Genomic DNA, 18,918 nt, shown 5'->3' with positions numbered 1-18,918 from the left:
GAATCACAGTCCCCTGGGTTGGAAGGGACCCCTGAGGATCATCCAGTCCAACCCCTGGCCCTGCACAGACACCCCAACAATCCCCCCCTGTCCCTCAGAGCATTGTCCAAACCCTCCTGCAGCTCTGGCAGCCTTGGGGCTGTGCCCACTGCCCTGGGGAGCCTGTTCAGTGCCAACCACCCTCTGGGGGAAGAACCTTTCCCTGAGATCCAACCTGAGCCTGCCCTGACACAGCTCCAGATAACCTGGATACAGATAACCTGTCCCCCAGCTCAGACATCCCATTAGCACACCGAGACCTTGGACTGACAGGCAATCCCAGGAAACTGAGCCCAGGGGTGGATTAGAAACTGCCGGAGGATTAAAATCTCCAGCCTGTCCATCCTGCCCCGTGGGCTCTGGTGACTCTGGGCCACGTTCAGCACAAGGGACATCCCCAGGTAACATCTTGGTTTCACAGCTTCCCAAACACAACCAGGAGCGTTTCCCTCTCAGCCTCAGGGGTGTCCACACCCCCTGCAGCCTCCTGATTGCACAGGAATTATCCTTTCCAGTGGTGCCTTGGAAATGGGAATTTTATGGTATAACCTTTAAGGAACTGGAGGGGTTGGAGTGGGAGCAGGACACTGGACTATTTCCCAATGAGCTCCTGGAGAGTGCAGGGCTTCTGGTGAATTTTCTCCCAGAGCCCCAAGGCTGTGCACATCAACAGCTGATGAGATCTTTTTCCAAGCTTCAGCCTACCAGGAAGGGAAGGAACAGTTTCAGCTCCCTGAAATGACAGTCCAATATTTCAGTGAGAATTACTCCTTTGTGTTAAGGAGCAATTCTTTGCAGGAATCAGGATTGTGAAGTCTCATTAGAGCACTAATAGGGACCCTGACAATCATTTCCCCTCTTTTTGGCCAGGATGTATTTTGGGGTAACTACTGTATTTACTAGCAAACAACCTGTCATCGAGGCTCTCCACACTCTAACTCGCTGCCTAATAAAAGCCTGTCCTGAATTTCAGCACTTAAAAGATCAGAAAGTTTTAATTCTCTTAAAAAAAAAAAACTATCATTAAAAAACTGTCATAAAAATTTTAAACACGTTCTGAAAGAACTGTTGGAGCGCTGAAAATCTCTCACCACCGCTTCTGTCAGCGTGAAAAAGCACTAAAAAATTGGATTTGAACCATCCTGCCAGTAATGAGCAAACTGAACTTTGGGTTTATGAAGAATATTTTAAGACCCTTTGGGCTGCAGGGACTGGAGCAGAGCCTCGTGTGTGGACTTGCCTCAGCACTGCCACGCAGCCAGCCCAAGCTGACAAGGTAAAATATCACCCAGACACTGAAACTCCTCCTGACAGATGGAGGAGAAATCAGGGAGAGCACTCGTTATCCAGCTTTCCCAACCCCAGGCAGCACTGCCAGGCCCCCCACTCCCCAGAAGCATCCATTCTGGTGCCTCACTAACCTGTAAGTGGAGCAGTTAAAAATAAACAGTCTCATCTGCAAACAAGGACACATCAAAGCCCAGCCCGGCCCACCAGGGGGGGGTTGTTTACATTTCCGAGCTGTGCTCGTGTCTTCTCTCTGCTGCCTGAGGAATTAATGAGGGGGACAGGGTGGGACTCTGTCACCTGTGTGCCATTGAGGAACACAGGGAACCTCTGAGAGTCCCAGAGTTTGCAGCGTGAGGAGGCACAGAGAGAACCAGAACCTTTTCAGCTTCATCAGCTGAGGGGAGAGAGAACGCTGGTGACAGAGCTGACAGGACTGGTTATCTGTGCTGGCTCCTCACTGCTGTGGGGGTGTGGGGAGGGGAGGCCACTCCTGGACCCTCAGGGAATCACTGGACAGTTTGGGAAGGGACTTTTTAAAGAGCATCCTGTCCAACACAGCATCACCTTCTCCCAACCTGCTGCTCCATCCACCTGAGATGCTGCAACAACAAGGGTCATGGAATCCTGGGAAGTCCCTCTCCAGTTTCTTGGAGCAACCTTAGGAGAGCCTCAAATCAAGAGTTTTTGAGCTCAGAACCTGGATCTGAGCCCTGTGGCACCCATGGGAACCTTTGCCATGTCCCCTGTCGCTGATCTCCAGCACACACCGAGGGCAACCCCACGAGCAGACCCAGACTAGGAGGACAATCCCACTGTCATCAGACCAACAGCCAGGGAACACCAAGCCCAAAGGAGTTGGTGTCCCACCTGTGCCTGGCTGAAATCATCCCTGAGGAGCAGAGCAACGTTTGGGGTAATCTCATCCTCTGCTCCCTCAGGTACATTGAGGCAGTTCTGGATAAACTTCAGAGGTGCAGCTCCCACTACAGGAGCATCAAAAATCATTTCTGGTACAGCCTGGAAGGAAAATGAGGGTAATTTCCTTTTAAAGGAGCTGCATTCACCACAGTGTTCATCACAGTGGCTTCCATTCAAGGAGAACTTTGGAAAGCAATGCAGCTTCTGGGCACATCTGATTGTCTCCCTCCATGGAAGGACAGGCTGGGACAGCTGAGGGGTGTTCAGCCTGGAGAACAGAAGGCTCCAGGGAGACCTGAGAGCCCCTGCCAGGGCCTAAAAGCGCTCCAAGAATACTGGAGAGGGACTTTGGACAAGGGTATAATACAATGACAGGACAAGGAGTGATGGCTTCCCACTGCCAGAGGGCAGGTTAGGTGGGATACTGGGAAGGAATCCTTCCCTGGGAGGATGGGGCCTGGCACAGGTTGCCCAGAGAAGCTGTGGCTGCCCCTGGATCCCTGGAAATGTCCCAGGTCAGGTTGAATGGGGCTTGGAGCACCCTGGGACAGTGGAAGGTGTCCCTGCCCATGGCAGGCAGGGAATGAGATGATCTTTAAGGTCCCTTCCAACCCAAACCATCCTGGCATTCTAAGTTTTCTCCTTTGCATGTCTTATTTTCTTACCTGGGCTATGGAAAAAAAAAAAACCAACCGACCCAAACCAACCCCCGAACGTGGGGTAAGATCATGTTTTTACAAGCAAATTCCCCAGGATGATTTATACTGCAGGTGTGCAGTCTGGGCCAGGGAGGGAGGAAAAACCTGCTTTCCCCCCTCCCTCCTCTCCCTTTTCTCTGTGCAATAAGGTCAGTTCTTATCCCAAAGTCGGTGGCTCCTCCAGCCAAGCCCTGCCCAAAGCCCGGGCTGAGCCAGCCTGGGTGGTACTGCCCCGGGAGGGTGGGGAATGGCCATTCCCTGGGTCAGCGATAAACAAACCCCCTGGTTTTGCTCAAAGCTGGTGCCCAGAACGAGCTGGTTGTGAGGGCAGGAGGCAGGAACACCCCACGGGCATCTGGGATGGGGGAAGAGGTCTGGGAGCCTCGGGCAGGGCGGGATCTGCCGGAGCGATCTGCGGGAGGCTCACACACCTCCCCCCCGTGCCGGGGGATCCGCTCTGCCCCTGCCTCCTCGCCCTCCTGCTCCGGGAGGAAGATGCCACCGGTCCTCCGGGACGGTCCTCCCCGCGGGGCAGGGCGGGGGAGGCAGCGGGGCCTCCGGGGGTCCTTGTGCTGGGCTGAGCCCCCGCCACGAGCTGTGAAAAGGCCCAGGCCCCGCACCAAGATAACCCGTGGCTTTTCTCAGCCACGACACTCGCAGTCATTTGCATCTAAACAGGGGTGTGTGGGATCGGGGGGGGCCGTCTCGATATAAACTCAGCAGCTTAAAGGGAGGGGGAGGGAAAGGAGAGAGGGAGAGAGAGAAAAATAAGCTTATACCGATGAGAAAGAGCTAAGCTTCCTCCCCTACTGTGAGGCAGGGCGAGCGATACCATCGGAGCGCCGCAGTCGTTTCAAATCGCTGCCGCATTCACACGCCCTTTGGGCCATTCTGAGCCGGGGGAGGGGGGCCGGGGAGCGCCATCAATAGGGATTTCCCAGCCGGGCCGGCGGGATTGGAGGGTGACGGCAGGACAGGGGAACATTGCCCCGTTGCTACGAGGTGCTCCTGGGGAATGCCAGTGCTCTGTGCCGTGGGTACGCTGGCCGGCGGAAACATTCCGCATTATGCGGGTAATACAGTGTGACACGGCGGGAACAATGGCAAATTGAGTGTCCCAGCAGGTAACGGCCCGGCCGGGACACAGGCGCGGTGGTGCACTGTCAAGGCGGCTCTAATCCTCCCTCGCCAGCCCCTCCCCTGGTTCTGGGAACGCCGCTCCCGCATCTCGTCTCTGGGAAATTCTGCCGGCTCCTCGCCCGGACCCAGGCGAGGATTTCGAGGCGAGGGGTTTGTGTTTGCAGCTCTCCCTCCCCACCGCCGGCATCGCGGGGAGACGCGGGGGTACCCGGGGGGCTGAGGGTGCCGGGGGAGCTCCGGGTGCAGCTCCGGGGCCGTGCCAGTCCCGCCTCGGCTCCATCCCGACCATCCCGGCCCCCTTCCCAGACAAAAATCTGCGCTGACTCTCCTTCCCGTGCCCCTCCTTCCTGTGCCCCTCCTGGTGCCCATCCACACCCTCTGTCTGGGTGGAACATCAGGCTCATCAGCCGGGAGAGCAGCTCCCTGTCCCCTCACTATCCCCTCCCTGTCCCGGCCCGGGCCAGAAGGGCTCCCTGGCTCCTCTAACATCATGTGCTTTGGATCACAAGCTGAAACAGCCCCGTTGGTGCAGGGATCTTCAGCTGGTGGCCCACAGCCCTCAGTGGTGAAAGATTCCCAAGGAAAAACTTGGGAGGTGGATCCCTGCTGGCACATGGGAGGTGGGGAGGGCAAGGAGGGAAGAGTTTGAACTCAAAGCCAGTGAAACCCCCAGGAGGGTCCCACCAGCACAGACTGGACTGAGCAGCCCCAGTGTGGGACCCCATTTGGCTGCAGCAGAGCAGAGCTGTGGTTTCCACAGCTGGAACAACCCACAGCCATCTCCTCCCAGTGCCTGCACGGGCTGCAATCGGCCCAACTTGGGGGGCCTGGGTTTTGGAAGCCAGACCTGCTTCCAGAGAGAGACTGAAGCTGGGGAGAGAGACCTGCTGCAGGGGATGGGCCAAGGCTGGCCATGGCTCCTGCTCTGGAAGGAGGGGATGAGCTCCAAGGTTGTTTTCTCAGCAGAAATTTGTGGCTTTTCCCCACATCCACTGAGTGTCCTGATCACTCACACCACACCCAGAGGCTCTGGAACCCTCCTGCCCCCTGCCCAGGCACAGCAGCCCCTGCAAAACAGCCTTCAGCTCCTCCCTGCCTCCTGCACGAGGGGAGGGAGGTTGGATCGGCTCCCACATCTGCTCTGGATCGAGAGACCTGCCGTCTCCATCCTTACAGGGCCAGGTGAAGCCCCCCAGGGCCACTCCCCAGGGAGCTGGGGGTGTGCAGAGCGTGGCACAACGAGGCTCTGAGCCAAAAGGCAGCCCAGGTGAGGCCGAGACACCGACTGTGCTCGGTGCAGCCACTGGGGCCAACGGTCCAACTCCTCCTGATTCCGAAACGAGGAGAAAGAGCACAACACTGCTTTGGAAAACAGAGAGGAAACTTAAAAAACAGCCAGCCAAAGCAGGAGGAAAGGTTGAGAACACTCTGGCAGTGAACAGCCAGCTCCCCACCGCAGGAACTGCCCAAGGGGAGCAGGGACAGCCCCAAGGGATGGACTTGCCAGGCTGTGCCCTGAAACAGGAGACACCTCTGAGTGCCCTGAGCTGTGCAGGGACGTGCTCTGCCCTCAGCTGAGGGACAGCTGGCTCCTGATCACCCTCCTGGAAAGGGGAATCACCCCAGAGATGGGCAGCCAGGCTGGGGACTGTCGTGGACAACATTTTATGGAAAGATTTAACAAAAACGGCTCTTTGAGCACAGGAAAAAGGTAGTTTTGCTCCCTGCAAGAACCATGGAGTAAACTCAGGGGCCATTAAAGATGCTTGAAGGTGAAAGTCAATGTGAGCACAGGAACAAGGGATGTAACTTGGCTGGGCTTTAAAAAAATCCAAGTTCTCCAGTGTCCTGCCTTCAAACCATCAGACAGCACCAGGGAAAGGACCAGCTCAGTTCAGAGTTTGTCACAGCTTCTCCAGCAACCTCCTGGGGGGTCAACTCACCAAGATAACGCAGGAAACACCCTTTCAGTCTGACTGTGTTTTGCCCACCCATGGGCAGAGGTCAGGACTCCCAATCCCAGGATGTTAAATTCACAGAACTCACAGCAGGGAAATGCCACCCAGGCCACACAAACTGCTGGGGACATCCCTGGGGGGCACTGTCACTGCTGCTGTCCCCAGTCCAGGGCCCCAGGGGATGTGCAGGGAAGGGGATGGCTTGAAGGTCACCCTGCCATGGCCACAGAGGGGAGAGGGGATGGACTGGGATGCTCCAGCTCAGCAATCCCATTGTACCTTCTTCATCCTCCAGTGGATTTTCTGGTTTGTCCCCACCAGGTCTCTCTGTCCTGCTGGAACATTTCCCCTCCCTTAGCACAGGGATCCCCCCCACGCTGCCATTCCCAGCCCCCATCCACCCAGGAATCCTGGGCACTTTATTTCACCCTTTCTGCAGCTTCCAGCACCTTTCAGGGCTGTCTCCAGCTTTGCTCCTTGGGGCCAAGATTCATCCACTGCAACTGTCCCCTGGAGCCTGGCAGTGGTTACAGAGAGCCCTGAGTTTCATCTGTTTCCCGAGAGGAAAGTCCTGCTTAGCAAACTGAGGATCCTGGGCAGGGTCAGGAGTGGCTCTCTATGATCCCTGTGGGTCCCTTCCAACCCAGCTTATTTTGTGACTCTGCTTCGAATTCCTCCAGGATTGCTCAGTAACCAGTGAGCAACTTTGAGGGCATCTCGAAGTCGGGTTTTATTATTTATTATCTGTTTATCTCCACTCAAGGACAAAGTCACGTGTTGTTTGTGTGGGCACATTGAACAGGAATGACCAGCTCTTGGGCTTTGTGCTGCCACAGTCTGTGCTGAATGACCTGAAACCTTTCTCAACACCAGTGGGCTCCGTCACCTCCCCTTGGAATAACCCCTCGTGTGGAGCCCTCCCTGGGTTCCAGTAATTCTCTTCTGAGGCCCCTTGAGCTCCTACCGATGTTCTGCTCACCCCTTGGCCCCTGTGGCGGATCAGATCCCACACCAGCTCTATTTGGGAGAACCCCAGAGCTGGAATCCTGCTCCTCCTCCTCCTCCTGCAGAGGCAGCACCCACTCCAGAAAACATTCCTTAAAATAACCAGTAAAATAACTCCTGGCTCTGCAGCGGGGTTCAGAAGCTGCTGAGGGAGGTCGGGAAGGGAAGGGCTGCCCTCTGACCCTGTCCCCCCGCTCTGTGTCTGCAGCCACCCGCGAGTCAGCCTTCGTGCACGCCATCGCCTCGGCCGGCGTGGCCTTCGCCGTCACCCGCTCCTGCGCCGAGGGCACCTCCACCATCTGCGGCTGCGACTCCCACCACAAGGGCCCCCCCGGGGACGGCTGGAAGTGGGGGGGGTGCAGCGAGGACGCCGATTTCGGGGTGCTGGTGTCCCGGGAGTTCGCGGACGCGCGGGAGAACCGGCCGGACGCGCGCTCGGCCATGAACAGGCACAACAACGAGGCCGGCAGGACGGTGAGTCCGGGCAGGGGGGGCTCCTCCTGGTGTAATTCCCAGGCTGAGGCTTCCTAAGGTTGTTTCCCAGGGCCCAGCATTTCCACTCTCTCCCAAGAGGTTTCCTCTCCATCCACGCACACCTTGCTGGCAGCACACACACAGAGTCACGGCATGCTTGGGGTGGGAAGGGACCTCAAAGCCCAGCCAGTGCCACCCCCTGCTATGGCCAGGGGCACCTTCCACCAGCCCAGGCTGCTACAAGCCCTATCCAAGCCCCTGGCCTGGGACATTTCCAGGGATGGGGCAGCCACAGCTTCTCTGGGTAACCTGAGAACATCTTCCAAGGCCAGACGTTGTGTAAACACAACTCAGCCAGGACAGACCCCAGCCCAGCAGTGGAACAAGAGGAGTTTCCTCCCAAGCTCCTCCTTCCCACATGTTCCCTGTTGTAACACTGTCCCAGTGATTCCCTGGAGTAGATGATGGTTGTCAGTCCCTTCCAACCCAAATATTCTACTCTAGTCTAGTCTAATCTATTATTTGTTTCTATTCCATTCCATTCCATTCCATTCCTGTTGTCAGTGTGGTCTGGGTCATTTGCAAACTCAGTCAGACCTTTCCAAGAGTGCTTGAAGCAAACACTGATATGGCTTTTCCACACCACAGCAGGCAGAGGGGGAAGAGTAGAAGGCACAAAAACCCCCACCAAACTCCAGTAATTTTGGCAGAAATCAGTGATTATTTTGCTCCACACAGAGGAGGTTTCTGGGAAAGAGATTGATGCCCAGAGATTCACGATTTCATTATGTTCTAGTGCAAACTTTCAGACTTGGGCCATGAAGGAAGGGTCATCAGCAAAGAGAGGACAAGGGATCAGTCTCCATCCCCAGGGGTCAGAGACACCATCCAACCCTCCGCTTCTCTGAGCTCTGACTGTGCACACACACAGGGCAGGGGGACCCCAGTGAAAGGACCTGACCCTGGGATTAGATTGGATTAGATTGGATTAGATTAGATTAGATTAGATTAGATTAGATTAGATTAGATTAGGTTGGGTGGATGGTTAGAGCACTGCCCACCTCATGCTTTCCTAGTGTGACACCTGCCTGGAGACATTCCTGGCCACCAAAACTCATTCCCAAGCAGCCCACACTTCCCAGCCCGAGCTCAGGGCAGCCATTTGAGCCCAGGTGGCAAAGGCAGGGGATGGAAAGCAAACCCCGCTGCTGATCCTGTTCTCCCATCCCCACAGACCATCCTGGACCACATGCACCTCAAGTGCAAGTGCCACGGGCTGTCGGGGAGCTGCGAGGTGAAGACCTGCTGGTGGGCCCAGCCCGATTTCCGCGCCATCGGGGACTTCCTGAAGGACAAATACGACAGCGCCTCGGAGATGGTGGTGGAAAAGCACCGGGAATCCCGGGGCTGGGTGGAAACTCTCAGGGCCAAGTACGCGCTTTTCAAGCCGCCCACGGAGCGGGACCTGGTGTACTACGAGAACTCGCCCAACTTCTGCGAGCCCAACCCCGAGACGGGCTCCTTTGGCACCAGGGACAGGACCTGCAACGTCACCTCCCACGGCATCGACGGCTGCGACCTGCTGTGCTGCGGCCGCGGCCACAACACCCGGACTGAGAAGCGCAAGGAGAAGTGTCACTGCATCTTCCACTGGTGCTGCTACGTCAGCTGCCAGGAGTGCACCCGCGTCTACGACGTCCACACCTGCAAGTAGGGCCCAGGGGGGGTGTCTGCTCGAGGAGGTGCCCCAGAGCAGGGGCCTCACCCTGCAGAGGACGGCACAGAACTGCTGGTGGCCCCAGCCCCTCGCCCAGGGTAGGGCTGGCCTGGTGCTGCAGCTCGTGGGATCTGCGGCTGCTGCTCCCTGGGGACAGGCAGGGATGGAGGGGGAGCCAAAGCCAGGCCTGGCCACAGCAGGCAGAGCTGTCACGGCACACCCTGAGCTCTGCCCTAGCCCAGAGGTCCTGCCTGTGCAGGCACCGGTGCAGGGCTCAGGTGGGAATGGGTTTTACACGGTGCAAGCTGAGCAGACACAGCTCCCCCAGCTGCTGCCAGGGCTGGCCTGGGCTTGGCAGGTGTGTTGAGGACGAGCAAAGGAGGCAAACCCTCACAACCAGCCCAGCTCCCTCCTGCCTGCCCCACGGAGATGGGGCTGGAGAACCAAACCTGTTCGGGCACACAGAGCCCACGGGTGGTCTCTCCTTCCCTCTGCTCTCTCAGCTCCCCACGGTGCCCTGGGGAGGATGGCAGGAAGGCAGAGCCCAGAGCTGATCCTCCAGGACGAGGGCAGGGCTCAGGGCACTGCTGGCACTGCTGGCACTGCTGGCACTGTCACAGGGGACACAGCACGGCCCCAGAGCTCAGGAGGGCATCTCAGGGATCTGGGATTCGCCCAGTCCCTGCACCTGTTGGCTAAACATTCCCTGATCCTTCTTATCCCAGAGGGAGCTCAGGGGTGCCTCTGGGGACAGGTCACCTGCCAGCTGAGCTGCTGCTCCAGCAGTTGTGGGGACACAGAGGGAATGTCCATCCCAGCCCTGCCCAGCAGACACAGCGATCCAGCCACTGCAGCCAGCGAGGGACAGGTGAGGGAGGCAGGGAAGGGAGCCCTGGATCCCACAGCACAAGCCCAGGCAGACCCTCCCCTTCCCCCAGGATTTGCTGAGCTATCAGCAGCTGTCCCTGAAGTCCCCCCAGAGGCTCCAAACCATCCGCAGGGATTTATTGGGGCCCCACCTCAGTGCAGAAGAACTGGGGTTTGTCCCACCTGTGTGGGGACAACCAGGGCAAAATTCCAGCTCCTTCCTGGGCAGTGTGAGGAGCTCCTGCACTCCCGGGGCCAGAGGAGCCTCCACTTCCAAAAAATAAAATCCCAGAGAGTTCAAAACCCCTCCCCACCCAGAGCCAAGCCGTCCTCTGATATGCATCTATTTAAAGTATATATTAAATTCCATGTCTGGAAAGACTCCCACTACCTGACTTTAAACAAAATCCCCTTTTTGTTTGTTTTGTTTTTTTTTTTAATCAAGAAAAGGTATTTAATATTAAATAGAACATTTATTGCCTTGTAATTATTTTACTGTAGCCAGGTATTCTAGCACTGAATGGAAGATCTTTTTCCATCAATCTGCTGTATCCAAAGTTTTGTATAAAGTTGTAGAGGTCGATTTTTTTTTATTTTATATTCAGAAAATTTCTCTTTTTATAAGCATTATTTATTATACAATGTATATACTTGAGTTAACTAAGATTATATATTATATAAATATATATATTTGGAGAAAAATATATTTCAACTTGCATTTCTTTTGTGGTACACCATTAAAGAGAAGGTTAAAAAAAAAAAATAATCAAAAATATGCACTTGCCAGCTTGTGTGGTTTGGGTCCTCCAGCTCCTGCTGAAGTGGGGGGGTCATTTTCCAGCTGTTTATGGGCAGGGGCACTCATGGAATTATGGAATCACAGAGTGGTTTGGGTTGGAAGGGACCTTAAAGACCACCTGGTTCTTACAGCCCACCATGGGCAGGGCTACGAATGCAAGACCATGATGGCAAAATGCAGCCAATAAAGGAGATTTTACAGCTGAACGCTGAGCTTTTGGTTTGGGAAGTGCCATGAACTGGGTGTGTGCACAACACAGCACAAAACCTTGGAATCTCTGAGGCTGGAAAAGACCTTTAGGATCAAGTCCAACCGTTCCCCCAGCTCTGCCAAGGCCACCACTGACCATGTCCCCAACTGCCACATCCACATGTCCTTTAAATCCCCCCAGGGATGGGGACTCCACCCCTGCCCTGGGCAGCTGTGCCAGGGCTGGACAACCCTTCCCATGAAGAAATTTTCCCTAAAATCCAACTTAAAGCTCCCCTGGCCCAGCTGGAGGCCGTTCCCTCTCCTCCTGTCCCTGTTCCCTGGGAGCAGAGCCCAAACCCCCCCCAGCTCCCCCCTCCTGTCAGGGAGTTGCAGAGAGAGAGAAGATTAAATTAGTCTTAATGGATGAAAACAGGTTTTGGACTTCATACACTCCCCCATGAACCCCCAGGCTGTCACTGAATCACCTTCCAGCGGTTTGGACAGACCAAGATCCGAATTTCCTCACATTAAAACATCTTCTCCTGCCCAGGAATAACTCGTGGGTGTTTCTGTAGCGTCTCCCCCGTGTTAATGATGTTTTTAAGTGCACGTGGTTTTCCACGGCACTGGCCTCAAATACCCCTGTGTGAGGGGTAAAAGCAAACATAAAACCCCTCAGTGTTCTTTCCCTGCACGCAAAACCATCCCAGCACCTGGAAATAATCTGTCCCTGGTTAAACAGCTCCATTTCAGGGACGTGGCTGGAAGGTTCAAGGTGAAACGGGGCAAGGAAGGGGATGGAGACCTTGGCCCTGACTTGTAGAAAGCAATACTGTTTATATCTTACATGTGCAAGGGCACCCCAGGAGCCCTTCCCTCGTGCCACCTGCAGGAAACAGCTCTGATGGAGATCCTGGAATAGGCTGGATGTCACACCCAGCAGCTCACCCTGGTTTTCCAACAGGAACTCCCCCAAGAGTGACACACCCACCTCACACACACACACAGAGGGACATCCCTGGGGGCTCCTCAGCTCTGCAGGGCCCACAATGGGCTGGACCACAGACCCCTCAGCCAATTCCTCTGAGACCATGGGGGGGTCAAACTGTCCAGGCTGGGGGTAAATTCACTTTTGGGCACCCCCTGAGAACAGCTCTGCTCCTCACACGCCTCAGCTCGACCCCCACCAGACACAGATGGCACCCAGGGCATCACAAGGAGTTGTGCTTTTTATTGAACCCATTGAATGTGCAATTAAACCAGATATTTATTCATCAATATAGTTCTGGACAAAGACATGATAAGGTTTACAGCATTTACTCTGAAAGATAAGTTAACTGTGTGCTGCTGTCACCCGGACTGGCAGAGGGGAGGGAGGAACAAATAAACCCACAAGATCATACACGAAATGAGAGGGAATAACCAGCACTGGGACTCACGAGGGCATCACAACACAACAGCACTGCCAGAGAACAGGGGGGGGGTGGCTGGAACACCCCCACTGCTGCAAGCACACACTGAGGACAACAGTACCTGCACCTTGGGCCTGGAAGGACGGGGAGCATCTCCTTCCCTGGACACCCCTCTGGAACCACTGCAAGCCCTGACAGCGGCTCTGGTCAAGCTTAGGAAGCTACACTGGCTAATTTCTGACAAATGGCTTTGATTTCATGCCCCACCAGGCTGAGGTATGTTCCATGAACATTACAGGAGGAGTGGAGCCCCAGAAGCAGGGGGAGCCTCGAGCAGCACTCCCCGAGGCCAGGTGACAGCTGGGAAGGACATGGAGCGAGGGCTGGTACATTCCTTTGTTTCAGTGCAAACACATGGCAATGCACACCTCGTGCACCTGCAGAGCTTGGCCTCCTCTCTGTGTGCAAGGAGGAATTTCAACCTTTGGTAGCATGGCATGGAAATGGGATGTGAGGCTGGAGGACACCAAAGCTGCCACCTGCACGACCTCGGGAAGAGTTGGAGGCTCTGTGAGAGGTGCTGGAACCAGCACCTCTAGAACTCTTGTTGAATTAACAAGCTTCTGATGCCTTAAATACTGGATTTGGAAATTTCCTCTATTCTGATCAACACTTCCCTGCCCTCTTCCAGTTCCCAGTGCCACTGGCAGTGTCTCAGGGGGCCCCAAAATACCTGGATATAAATAAAGCAGGTGCAGCATCCAGGCAGTCCTGGAGCTGGACTGCTGTGGGCACTGTCTGTGGGCTGTGGGTCTGGCTCAGAGCTCAGTGAGGGATGGGATGACACAAGAAAGCCTTCACCTGACCAGGATATGACAGAGCAGTGCTCCAGTGTCCCTCCACCAGACTGGCAGGTTTATCAGGAGTCAGGATCTCTTTCCCACTGCAGGAATGCTGGACACAAGTGAGCACTGGCTTCAAACTCCCAGGACATTCCCCCATGCTCAAATCAAAGGATGCAGCCTGGCTGCACAGAGACAGAAGCACAGTGTTCTAGGAGACACTTCCACGTGACATCAGAATATTAAAGACAAAGAATAAAGGTACTGCAGTATTGCACTAAACATGCAGATTCCACATGGGGCTCTGGGAAATGGGGAGCATTTCACTTTGTCCAGTGTGTTGAGCACAGAAGAGTAAAGATCCCAGTGCATTTTCTCCAGGTTGGTCGCTTTTCCGGCTGTTGATCTTGCACTTGGTCCACCTTCAGTCTAGGGTAGGGACTCTTGCAAAAGAAGCCAAATCCATCAGGAAAGCATCATGCACATGTATAAAAGCATCAAGCACACACTGGAACCCACTCACATGTAGCCAGGATAGACAGTGGTGTGAGCTGCCCCAGCACAGGCACTGCCCTACATGTATTAGAAAGTCATTCTCTAGGAGCTGCCACTGTCCCACTGGGCTCAACTACTCCCTGTGGCACCTACGGGGAAAGAGTAGGACATCCTTCTCTCAGACAGGAGACACAAGAAATCAAAGTCTCAGATTTCAGACAAGCAGCTGGATTTTAACTTGAGGATTTTAACCTCTTCTGATTTTACTTCAGTTAACTGTGGCCCGGTGTCTCATGGAAACTTTAAATCAAGGGTGAATTAAGACAGGCAGAGGATTCAGACGTGCAAGTTCTCAGCTCCTTCACACCTCCCCCTCCCAAAGCGCTGTGAGAACTGATCTGACACAGCTCTGAAAACACAGAGGGGCCACAAACGAGAGCAGCTACCCCAGCACCTGCAGGTTCCCCTCACAGATGTTCATTTCTGAGCAGAACAGAGAATTTCAAGCAATGCTTTAAACTGAAAGTACTTACGTTCCTTCTTCTCTCAGAAGAGCCAAGAACTTCTTCACCCGATACTCAGGATCCATCTGAACACCAAACAAACAGGTCCCATTAGTGCCCTGCAGCCCCCCAGGCAGCCCCCCAGGAAATCCCAGAGCCATGGACTGTCCTGAGCTGGGAGGGACCCCCAAGGACCACCCAGTCCAACCCCTGGCCCTGCACAGACACCCCAACAACCCCCCCCTGTGTCCCAGAGGATCATCCAAATCCTCCTGCAGCTCTGGCAGCCTTGGGGCTGTGCCCACTGCCCTGGGGAGCCTGTTCAGTGCCAACCACCCTCTGGGGGAAGAACCTTTGCCAGGAACATCCCTTAAGGACAGTCCTGCCTCTGCCCCAGCACAGGCACTGACACAGGAGCAGGGAGGTGGAGGAAGGGCTGAGGAGACACTCAGGCTGCCAGCAGAAGACACAACGTGTTACTGCCTCAGTCCTGGTGCATGGGATGGTTGGTCTTCCCATGGAAGGACTCCAGGGAAGTCTTCCCCAGCTTTGCACCAAAATACAGAGTGAGGACTGTGAACATTTGGAAATCAGAGGCTGTTGGTTCTCAGGATCTTTGTGTTGTACTGTAACAGCTCCTGTGTCCTAGAAACTCCAACCTGTGCCCCCTCTGCAACCTGCACTGACACCCTGGATCTTTAACACCCTGGGGCAATACAGGGGATTCACCCTGCAAACATCCAGTACAAGGATCTAGGAAGCTGACAGGTTCCAAGACTCCCAGCTCTGTCACTCCTGGCAATAAACAGGCAAGTCTCTACTGAAACATTTAAACCCCTGAGTGCTGCACTGGAGGGCAACACAAACCTCTTCAGAAACAGCTCAGGGAAAATAAATCCTAACCCACCATCAGCGTCCCCAGCGATGCAGGCAGGGGACAGAGCCAGGGAGAACTTCTGCTTTGTGCTAAGAAAAGCCTGAAAATGTAAAACTTGCCATTGCTGTGAGATGTGTCAGCAAGGCCAGGACCTCAGTGCCGACTGCTGAGCTACTTTTAGATCACAAAAATAAATTCACTGAAACAAGCAGATTCAAAGGAACTTGCTGAGGTTCTCTGAGTTACTCAGTTGGGTTTAACGTGCAAGGGAATGCTGGTGATGGTCAGGTCCTGGCAGAGATGAAAGGTCACCCCCATCTAACAGTGCTTGGACTGTGGAATGCCCAGGGACTGAGGTGTGGATGTGGCACTGGGGGACAGGGTTCAGTGGTGGCCTTGGCAGGGCTGGGGTAACAGCTGGACTCGATGATCTCAGAGGGCTTTTCCAACCTCAGTGACTCTGGGATTCCATCAGAAAGGCTGGGGGCAGCTGGGGCAGGAGCAGGAGCCCCCTTCCCCTGGGGGCATTCACAGGTTCAACCCACCCTCCAACACTCAGCATGTTCTGTTAAAAACCCCACATGATCCAACACAAACAAATCTCTCCTTTTCATCCTTGGAAAACCCGTGCTAAAGCCCCCAGCTGCAATTCAGACTTGCCAAGGCCAGTGCTCTGCTTCCCACCTTGAAGATGCTGAGGTGGCCATGGCAAGACAGCTGGGAGTGCAGAGCTCCCAAAAACCTGCCAACAACCCCAGGCTTTCAGCACGTCCAGGGAGAGCATTTGCTTCAAAGGAAATTGGGCAATAATATTACAGGATGAGCTTTCCAAACGAGTTCCCATCTCAGTTAGGATACATTAAAGACAAACAGCTCAGATTCAGTTTTATTTATGCTAAACAGAAGTTACCAAATCAGGAAACCCTGGAGGTGCCAAGGGGGGCTTTTTGGAACACTGCCTGGCTCATCCAGGTTCCTGCTCCAAGGAGGAGAGAGCCCTTGGGTCTGGGAGTGCTGCCAGCAAGGTCCAAGAGCAACCAACAGGCAGGGAAGGAACCAGATCTGGAAAGATCAGGTGTCCAGCAGCACCCAGGGCAGGGTGAGGCACCCAGAGCACTGTGAGGGGCCCTGTGCTGCAGCCAGGACCTGCCTCCTCTGGATCCACACGGGAAACCCTGGGAGTGTCCATGGATCAAAGGCCTCCACTCGGAAAAGAACATCATCAGGACACTCAGTGTACAAAGGAGGGCCAAACATGTGACACTAAACACGAGCAGCTGGACATTAAAGAGGGGCAGGAGCAGCAATAAACAGTGTGAGGGGGATGCAGCTGCCAAAAGCTGTGAAAGAGTCTGGAAGTTCATTGACCAGCTCAGGAATCCCTCCAGAGAGCACAGGGTGGGTTCACTGCTCCAACAGAGCAAACCCCACTGGTAAATGCAGGGAAAGGCACTGTATGCACATTTTTGACAAAGAATTCATTCACCATGCCATCTAATCAGCTGAATTCTGAGAAATATCATCCATCAGTTGGAATTTTTAAGAGATCTCGGATTCGAGTTTCTTTCTGAAAAGCTGTGCTCCAGCTCAGGGAAAGAAGGAAGCAGTCCTGGAGTGGTGCAATTGTGCTTTCCTGTAACATCCAGCCAGACCAGAGCTCCCTGTGGGTTCCAGAGCACTCAGAGCCAGTGCTGTGTGTGCAGGGAGAGCTGCTCTCCTGTATTTATAGCAGATCAGCAGATGGAGTTATGGAAACACCTCAGACCTTTGGGAGCAGAGCTTGCTCATATTTAGCTCCCATATGCTGTTGCCTCTGCTATTACACAACCACCTGAACTGGGTGTAACAGCACAAACCACCTTCCTGCCAACCCTAAAGTACAGCAGCCAGGGGGACCATCAGTGGCTCCGTGGGCAGCAATTCATGGGACACTTTTCAGAGTGTCACAGAGGGCAGAGCCACAGCTCTGTCTGTCTTCTGCCAGCCTGGCTGGTCATGGACCCACTCACAAAACACTGGTCTGGTTAAAAAATGAACGCACCAGATCAGTTCACCTGCACAGCCAGGACAACACAGGTCACAGAGCCACAGGATATCCTGAGCTGGGAGGGACCCCCAGGGACCATCCAGTCCAACCCTTGGCCCTGCACAAACACCCCAACAATCCCCCCTGTGCCCCAGAGGATCATCCAAACCCTCCTGGAGCTCTGGCAGCCTTGGGGCTGTGCCCACTGCCCTGGGGAGCCTGTTCAGTGCCAACCACCCTCTGGGGGAAGAACCTTTCCCTGAGATCCACCCTGAGCCTGCCCTGGCACAGCTCCAGCCCTTCCCTGGTCCTGTCCCTGCTCACCCAGAGCAGAGATTGGAGCTGCCCCTGCAGACCCCTCGGGAGGAGCTGCAGACCCAGTGAGATCTGACCTCAGTCTCCTCTTCCCCACCTCAACAAGCCAGTTGATTGGCCTCAGACACTCCTTGTACAGCCCCTCCAGTCCCTTCCCCATCCTGTGTCCATCCTTTGGACACTCAACTGCCTTTACACCCTCCTGATACTCTGGCACCCAAAGTGCCCTCAGGACTCGAGCAGAGGCCACCCCAGCAGGGCAGAGAGAGCAGCCACGGGGCCAGGCTGGGAAGGGGGCTGGGGGCAGCATTCCCACCCACCTCCCAGTCCAGGACTGCCCCTGATTTACAGAACCTTCCCCTTCAGCTTTGCAAACAACCAGCACTTGAGGTCAGATCAGCCCAAGAGCCCGTCCTGTGGCACAGGAAGGGCTGCACTGTGAGGGCTGAGGGGACAGGGCCATGGCAGAGCCCCCCAAGGCCAACCCCCCTCACAGCCAGCTAATGCACGTGAGCAATGACTTACTGACTTGCCTGTAGGTGTGGAATTAAAAGCCAAGGAAGAAGAGGAAAAAGTAATCTAGATAAATGACTTTATTCCCTGAGGTGACATCCAGTCAGAGCAGATCCCCAGAGCTGAGCAAGTTCTAACAGAACCGGGAGCAGCAAACGGAGGGGGACACGACTGATCTGCTGGGAACCACGTGCCTCTTCCCTCCTGCTCTGCCTCTGCCAGGCACATCTGAGGACAGTTCACTCAGCTGCACTAAATCCATCTGATGGGAGCAGGGGGGGCACGGGGATGTCAGGGGGGGATTAGGGCTGCACCTCACCCCGTGTCAGCACGAGCCCCGAGTGCGGGCTGGCTCCAGGCAGGGGAGGGCTCAGAGCTGCATATTTCTGCCCTCTGCAATTATTTGCTTTAAAGTGCTGAAAGTGGAAAAAATAAAGAGAAGAGCAGCTGAACAGCCTGACAGATTTATCTTCCTTGGGGAAGGAGCACATACACCTGCACAGGCACCTTCTTCTTGAAAAAAAAAAAAAAAAAAAAAAAAGCCAGGTGATTGCTATCTGCTGGGTGGAGAGCAGAAATTCCATGAAAGGTGAGTTAATCCAACCCCTCCTGCAGCAGATGCTCTGCTCTGAAGTGCAGCTCTGAACAGCCCATGGGCACGGGCTGGGGGGATTTAAAGATCTCTGAGAACCAAGAGCTGGTGATTCCTTTGTTCTGAAAATGTCTCCTCACTGCAGCTCTTCTCCCACTTAAGGCTCCCACCACAACTGAAGGGGAGCCTGAGGAGAAGGGGGAACCTCCAGGAGCCCTCCAAGCCCCCAGTCCTGCCTGCCCCCCA

At 54.8% G+C, this 18,918-nt stretch overlaps 2 protein-coding genes across 2 annotated transcripts in view; one reads left to right on the top strand and one right to left on the bottom strand.

The window, feature by feature from the left end:
* Window positions 1-9,236, top strand: part of WNT3 (Wnt family member 3) — a 37,358-nt gene extending 28,122 nt beyond the window's left edge. The window contains exons 4-5 of the mRNA XM_027902765.1: window positions 7,257-7,522; window positions 8,757-9,236. Coding sequence (XP_027758566.1) covers window positions 7,257-7,522; window positions 8,757-9,236 — 746 coding nt within the window. The remainder of the gene's footprint in view (window positions 1-7,256; window positions 7,523-8,756) is intronic.
* A 3,072-nt stretch (window positions 9,237-12,308) lies between these two features.
* The window catches only part of NSF (N-ethylmaleimide sensitive factor, vesicle fusing ATPase), a 63,269-nt gene continuing 56,659 nt past the window's right edge, over window positions 12,309-18,918 (bottom strand). The window contains exons 19-20 of the mRNA XM_027902766.1: window positions 14,380-14,518; window positions 12,309-13,794 (exon numbers count right to left, since the gene is read on the bottom strand). Coding sequence (XP_027758567.1) covers window positions 13,776-13,794; window positions 14,380-14,518 — 158 coding nt within the window. The 3' untranslated portion in view covers window positions 12,309-13,775. The remainder of the gene's footprint in view (window positions 13,795-14,379; window positions 14,519-18,918) is intronic.

The sequence above is a fragment of the Empidonax traillii genome, unplaced genomic scaffold (genome assembly GCF_003031625.1).
Source record: "Empidonax traillii isolate 1590-97213 ecotype Southwest subspecies unplaced genomic scaffold, ASM303162v1 scaffold909:size282043, whole genome shotgun sequence".
In the NCBI taxonomy this organism is placed as follows: domain Eukaryota; kingdom Metazoa; phylum Chordata; class Aves; order Passeriformes; family Tyrannidae; genus Empidonax; species Empidonax traillii.
This window is presented reverse-complemented; position numbering and strand designations above follow the sequence as displayed.